The sequence below is a fragment of the Stigmatopora nigra genome, chromosome 3 (genome assembly GCF_051989575.1).
Source record: "Stigmatopora nigra isolate UIUO_SnigA chromosome 3, RoL_Snig_1.1, whole genome shotgun sequence".
In the NCBI taxonomy this organism is placed as follows: Eukaryota; Metazoa; Chordata; class Actinopteri; order Syngnathiformes; family Syngnathidae; genus Stigmatopora; species Stigmatopora nigra.
Window position 1 is genome coordinate 752,198 of NC_135510.1, and position 7,501 is coordinate 759,698.

General features: G+C 39.8%; 1 protein-coding gene across 1 annotated transcript; it reads right to left on the reverse strand.

The window, feature by feature from the left end:
* Positions 1–1,425: 1,425 nt before the first annotated feature.
* Positions 1,426–7,164, reverse strand: gabarapl2 (GABA(A) receptor-associated protein like 2). The gene is made up of 4 exons (XM_077712666.1): positions 6,931–7,164; positions 3,160–3,215; positions 2,906–3,078; positions 1,426–1,926 (listed from the first exon to the last, which is right to left on the reverse strand). Exons 1-4 carry the CDS (start codon positions 6,962–6,964, stop codon positions 1,836–1,838), a joined length of 354 nt encoding a protein of 117 aa, XP_077568792.1. The 5' UTR covers positions 6,965–7,164; the 3' UTR covers positions 1,426–1,835.
* Positions 7,165–7,501: the final 337 nt, after the last annotated feature.

Consider the following 7,501-nt stretch of genomic DNA (forward strand, 5'->3'; position numbering starts at 1 on the left):
AACAGATGGGCCGGCCCAGCACAAGAAACGATACATATAAAAAACTGCCTCTGTTAACAGTACATATGAAACATAAACAGAGAGCAGGACTAAAGTATTAACATACTCATCACTCATCATTAAAGTAAAAAGTATAAAGTAAAAAGGAATGTATTATGAAATGTTAAAATGTAATTTAAAAGAAAGATAGAGGGGCTGTAAATCACGAAAAACAAATAAAAGTGGACAGAGCTACCGCCACTGGCTTCCGCGTGACAGCGCCACCTTGGGGGAAAAAAATACATTATTTGGACGTCGGCAGGGCAGATTAAAAAGCCTAACGGACTGGGTCGTAGTTTGCCCATGTCTGGGTTAGTGCGTCGGCCTCGCATCTGTGGGGTCCTGGGTTCAAATCCAGGTCATGTTCATCTGTGTGGAGTTTGAGTGGTTTTCTTCCGGATGCCCCAGTTTCCTCCCACATTCCAAAAATCATGCATGGGAGGCTGATTGGACACTCTAAATTGCCCCTAGATATGGAGTTGAGTACGCATGGATGTTCGTCTCCTTGTGCCTTGGCTGGCAACCGATTCAAAATCTGGCCCGAAATCAGCTAAAATAGGGTCCAGCACCCCCTGCGACCATAAAGAGGATAAAGTGGTTCACAAAATGAAATATGAGAAAATAAGACGACCAACAAAAAAGGAAGAAAATTGTGACGAGATTTGAATATAACATGTTCCTCCGTCTTTCAGAGAAGCTAAAAATGGGGAAATACTGTCAATTACCAAGTATTGAGAATGATAATGAAAAGGTTGCAGGGCAGATAAAGGAATTGAAATAGAGAAGAGGAAATTACTGTGACAGTTTCATGAAGTGAACCCAATATCAGTTTTATTAAGCTGTACATGAAAACCATTTAAAAACAACAACTCCAACTTCCTATGATTGCATTTGACTCTTGAGATTTATGGTTGTTGTGATATTTGCTATTTGGTATTCACCCGATAGAACCATCTAAAAAGGATTAGCACATTATTACAAATGCATTCTATCCCCCTCCCTCTCCTTTCTCGTCCTGCTTTGCGCCCCCAAACCAATAGCTGCACCCCCAAAATCCACCCTAGCTATGCCCACTTCAGTGTGTTTTTAATTTTTACTCAATAGTAAGATGCATTATCATCTAGAGCAAAGGTCAGCCAACCCAAAATGTTGAAAGCGCCATATTGACGAAAAAAAACCAAATGCCCCAATGCAGATGATTACGTCTCAACAGCAAATAGCAGGACTCGTAATGACTGCTTGTTCTATTTTCTTTTCACGAATAGTTTTTAAGAGATTGATCTAGTTCTGCATTTGGAGATGTGATTTACACATAGATGCTGTTTTGTACATGGCTTTGCATGCTATAACTGGATCATATTTATGCGAAGGAAAAACAAAAGGGAGCAGTATATATATATCATTTTTATTGGTTAGGTCATCCAGCTACCTTACCTCCAAATAATTAAATTAAAATACTCCAATTTCATAAATAGTCTTCAAAGACAAAAGCAAAACCAAATGTGAGTCATTTACACATACAAGTTGGGCATAAACTTCAAATCACATGAGTGAAAACAAGCAAAAGCTACCAGACGATACACGACTAAATATATGAAACTTTGATGAACTGATGAAACACGGGCCAAAAATAAGCCACTGGCAAACCTATTTGTTTCATCCAGGCTAGTGAGCAGGTAGTCAGTCCATCTTTCTGTGGTGTTTTCACTGGGGTTTCTCAAGGCTTACTCCAGGGGCCAGGTGAGGGCTATGATTAGATGTCAGCAGGTAAGGTTGGCTTCAAATCCTGTCTTCTCTTATAAGCCAAAGGTGTTTTCGCCACTGTATGCCACATATAAAAAGCCATCTTCGTCTTTCTCCTTTTCATACAGCTGTCCCATTGTGATGCTGAAACATGAGGGAGAAGCCAGAATCAAAACAGACCAGTTTGATGAGGTTAAAGACAGCAACTCTACAAGCTGATGAAGTAAGAAATGATTGTTAAATTAATGACAATGTATACAATCAAACATGCTAACAGGCTAGGGGGGGGTGCACTGAAAAAATGAAACACTCCGCTCAGTGCTTGGAGAGACATTAGTCATTAAGAGAGATAGTTTTGACCAAAGATATTACTCGAGGAATTGCGGGGGAGAGCCAGAGCCCCTGATGTTCATATGAGAAGCCAACGAGAAGTAATTATTATACTGCTCGTATAAGCGATCGCGCTGAGTGACGGAAAAAAACACTCAAAAAAAAATTCAACGCTCCGCCCAGTGCTCGTAGATGTTATACGCGAAAGAGATGCAGCAAAAAAGACAGTGCGGTACAATGATAAACAGCCTCTATTGTCTTGGCCACCTGGCTTACTCGCATCTCGAAATTTTTCCTGTATCTAGAGATAATTATTTGCTCAAAATGTTTTTCGTATTTCGAAATGCTCGAATGTAGAGGTGCTCCTACGTGGAGGTACCACTAGTTTGTTTTAACAGGTTTCTGTACCATATTTTGTGAATGCATTTTTTATCATGGCGACGTGTTTAAATATGCTAGTTATCAGTACCAGGGTAATCCTTGGGGTGAGCTGAGAAAAACTGAAAAAAAAATTTATACCAATTTTTAGTCACAAATTATTGGGTGTGCATTATACGCGGGTGCGTGTTATAATCAAATACAGTAATTGCATTAAAAATGGGAGAAAGATGAAAATGAAAAAATGTTTTCGAATATAAATTGGCAGTACTTGTTAATGAAGGTTTCATCTTAGAGCCCCTTTCTACATTCACTTTTTTTTTTACATTAAGAATATAACTCGCGCAACATACTATTTTTACCTTAGTAATACAGAAACAAAACTGCCAGATCTGTTGAGTATCATAAATCTGACCTTGACTGGGGCACCGTCTTGTCTACAAACAAGAAAATGGCCTTCTCAGAGGGCAGTTGTATGCGTTTCCTGATGATCCACATGAACTGAGCCACTGTGATGTCGGAGGGCACCAGGTACTTCCTTTTGTCAATGTCAACTATCTGGGAACCAGAAACTTTCTCCACAATCACCTAAGTTTACAAAAAAAAAAAAAGCAAAGTTCATTAAAAAAAAAAAAAAAACTTGGCACAGTAAAGAAAAGCTTCACTCACCGGGACCCTGTCAGGGTACTTGTTGCGGATTTTGGCTGATTCTATGCATCGATGTTCTACAGAAGATAAAAAAAACATCCGTGTTATTTACAGTGGTGTGCCGTCGGGGCCTTCAAGGCCTTCTCTGCTGGCGTAAGAAATATCTGAGTCAAAGACTAATGTTAATTATATTTTGTCCATGAATAGTTATAAAATAATTCCAAATTGTCTGTCAGCTTCCTTTCATTTCTTTGCCGCTGGTTGCACTGCTTCCAGATGTGTATTTTCACATTGAAGCATTTAACTAATCACATTTCAGCCATGATATGTTGCTTCAACCAATCAGATTTCGATTTGGTGACACCAAGGCCTTCTCGCAGGCATAGGGATAAGTCATTGCTTTCACCAACTATGATTGGCTAGTGATAGAGTGGACAAGCCAGAGCTACCAAACTGTATCTAGAGCAAGCTGCACAAGCAAATATATTGTTGTGTTGATTTAATTGCGGTTTTGTCAACCCACAATAGCTGATGGTGAAGAAATGGATTTGTTTGCAGATTTACTGTCAAAGCCATTTTCAACACGGACTTTTCAATAAAAAAAAAAAGCTGGACATCATTAAGAAAGGTCAGACACCTCCAAAGCAAACAAGCCTCTCACTACCGGGAACGAACGTTTTCAGCACTAAATTGAATAAAAACATATGCCAGAAATACGACAGGAGAGGCACGACTTTCAGCATTGGCTTCGATGGCGATAGAAAAGGAGGAAAGAAAGGATGGATATTGTGTAGTTAAAAAGGATTTTTGATGAGTAAAATGTGGCTATATTCCTAAATATTTCAATTGTATGAGGTATGATTGTATGATTGATGATTTTTTGTCGCAGCTGTAGCTGCAGTAGGCTTTATAGCCATAAAAAGTTTTTGAGGGTTGGATTAATTCCGATAGCTGAAGGCACTACTAGAAAATGCATGGACCGCCATTGGTTATTTATTAATTTAAAAAATAAACGTGTTTTTAGTGGATTGCATTGTAGTGAAAAACACTATTAGAAAAAAATGGCAAATGACAATGGTAGGTTGTTACGAGAAAATTGTCCACTTGCTTTGTGCTTGGTACTAATATGGAGTACATGTTTGCTAGATATTTATCTTCTTCAATCGTTTGGAAACTAACGACAAAGTCATTTACTATTATATAAGACAAGACTTTCTCTGCTACAAGAAAGGGATTGTAGGCAACGTAGTCTTGATACTGTGACTTATAAATAAAATAACCCTAAAAGAGCACTTACTTAGCTTATTGGACGCCATCAACAGTCTTGGAGATCTGACATATTTACTTTTTATTTTGAAAAGATATTGTATGTCAGGACAGTCCGGTGGAGCGAGTGGTTATCGCGCCGGCCTCACAGCTCTGGGGTCCACGGTTCAAATCCAGGTCAAGTCCACCTGTCTGGAGTTTGCATGTTCTACCCGGGCCTGCGAGGGTTTCATCCCACATTCCAAAAACATGCATGGTAGGCTGATTGGACACTCTAAATTGCCCCTAGGTATGGGTGTGAGTGTGCACCGTTGTCCGTATCGTTGTGCCCTGCGATTGGCTGGGCACCTACCTCTGGCCTGGAATCAGCTGGGATAGGCTCCAGCACCCCCCACGACCCTGATGAGGATAAAATGGTTCAGAAAATGAAACGATATGAGCTTGTATGTCTTGTACCATAACTGGCGCTGAAATTTGCCGATTTAGAGCCAAGCTTCCTGGTTTAACGGAATTGGACATCTATTGACAACAATGGCATGCAATAAAATAAATACAATGAAAAACAAACTCTATAGTGTCACTTGTGGCAGTAACCACTGTGTAAATGTATAAAAACACACAGCATAGTATTGCAGAACTGCCGACCTCCGTCGACCCCATTTCAGGAGTACCCTTGTCCCATTACCGGAGTTTATCCGGAGTGAATGTGTTTGACGCAAAATCTATTTGCGCTGAAATCGCACAAAACGAATCATTCGTCAGAACTTGTGACTCGGATGATTCAGAATACTCTCTTGTTACCGAATTCTTCCGCTTTACAGTGCAGTTGAATCAAGATGGTGTGAATTTTGAGGTATTTAAATTGGAAATTTGGTACTTTTCTGAAATGGTTGCTTAAAAAATCTAAGTGAGAATTTTTGGGGATTTCCAGAGTTTAGAGAGGTTGCATGGAGTCCCGGAATTTGTGTTGCATTTCTGGGTAAACTCCTGAAATTTTGGATTAGTTGGCAGCTCTGGTATTGTTTAGAAATGTCTCTCATCTCTTTTAATTTTATGAACCGCTTTATCCTCACTAGGGTCGCGGGGGTGCTGGAGCCAATCCCAGCTGTCTCTGGGCCAGAGGCAGGGGACACCCTGAATTGGTGGCCAGCCAATCGCAGGGCACAAGGAGACAAACAAACATTTACGCTCACACTCATACCTACGGACAATTTAGAGTGTCCAATTAGCCTACCATACATGTCTTTGGAATGTGGGAGGAAACCCATGCAGGCCCAGGTAGAACATGCAAAGTCCACAGGTGGACCGACCTAGATTTGAACCCAAGAGCCCAGAGCTGTGAGGTCGACACGCTAACCACTCAGCCGCCGGGCCTCGATACCATAATTTAATCAGAAATATTTGTAATAGAAGTCAATAGACTTTGCGGTTACACCAATAATCAACTAATGATCAGAGGGATTTTTAATGCTCACTTTACAGTGACAGCCAAACCATTACATCACTGGCAAAAACATACTACTGTATTTACAGGCATATACACCGTACTCTTAAAATTGCCTTAAAATCATTGAATTTTAGAATTTCTCGCATTTAAGCCGCCCCCTGATATACAATTTTCACCTCCATATTCATGGTTTTAATTGGGAGTACAAATGTGTTACTTTGAAGGGAAAATTATCGCACATGGTATTTCTGAGATACCGTATGAATCAAAAGCACATTATTGTGGCCAATATCATAAGGAAGTTAGTAATTCTCCAATGGTTGTAATGGTAATGGTTGTTTTCTTCCTTCAAAACAGAAAATAACCACAAACAGTAAATATTAATTTGCTGACATCTACTAGTGAAAGAGAGTATAATGAGTCTTATAGCGCATATAAGACCTACACTTGATTCAGTCATCATTTTTTTGAGTGACAAATAAGAGCAAATTATGCAAAATTCTAAAGGCCACCCCCTGTAGGCCTCTTAAGGTTCTCTCAAAACAACCATCTCTTTCCCGATAACAACGCGTTTTCACGTAATGGGGGATGCACAAGGCCGGCTATTTTGAGTGCTCATTCGAAAAGCAAAAATTCGATACACCTTTGTTAATAATGGAAAAGCAAATGCTTTTGGCAGGCTGCCGTCCGGCATTAGCCAAACAAGTGCAGCAGGACTTACTTAAAATTGTCTTGTGCGTTTGGCAAAGAAACACGACGCTTTCCTCACACGTACAAACTCAAAACGTCACCCGATGATGGAAATACATGGTGGTCATTAGATATTATCTTATGGATTAAAAACGTAACGAAGGATGAGGGAAGCTAAAATTACTAAGGCCCCCAAGATAGGTAATTCGTTTGAGAACAGGCCATTTGTTCAGCCTGCGTCCTTATAAATGGTTCATGAAACCCGTGATCCAAATATCTGTCCCAATTGTTCACGTTATCTAATTTATGATTTGCTAATCCACCAGAAATGACATTATGGGTGCCACTTGTCTTTTGTCATAATACGGACACCTCCCTCTTTCCCTTACCCAGAGAATGATCCTCTTTGAACATCCATTTCATGGTTGCCGTTTTCGGGCTCTCTTGGCTTGCTACAGATGATGGTAAAGGTCACCCGATGTTAGATCGAACAAAAAGTGATCTTTTGTCGGTCAGTATTGCTGAAATTGTAAGGGAAAATGGACGTTAGGCAGCTCCTCGGGTCTTTAAAGTCAACACTTCAGCAAAACAACAACAAGCACCGCCTCCTCGCTCTCAGCCAACCAGAGGCCGATTTATATTTGACGTCATGACGGTTTGTTTCATTTGGCCCAAAATTCAGGTGGGGGAGGCAAAATTGCGTGAAAGATTTACCACTTGATAAATAATCTACTCTAACAATTTTATTTATTTATTTCCATTTTATACTCTAATCTTGATACTTTGCCTGCAACAAATACGTTTGGCGTGAATTATGTCATCAATCCCCCGCATCTCTGGTCTAAAGCAACGACGTCATCATTATATTGTGTATACTTTAATGAGTTTTATTAACTTATTTTAACATAGTTTGTTGTTGCTATTGCTAAAATATGGATAATTTAAATCGTAGATCATAAC

Bases quoted from the DNA above. Each gene is read 5' to 3' on its own strand.
- gabarapl2 (XM_077712666.1), bottom strand. From the start codon at position 6,964: ATGAAATGGATGTTCAAAGAGGATCATTCTCTGG. The intron at 3,079-3,159 runs GTGAGTGAAGCT...TTGTAAACTTAG, and splicing joins AGTACCCTGACAGGGTCCCG to GTGATTGTGGAGAAAGTTTC. The intron at 1,927-2,905 runs GTCAGATTTATG...CTCATGTTTCAG, and splicing joins AAGACGGTGCCCCAGTCAAG to CATCACAATGGGACAGCTGT.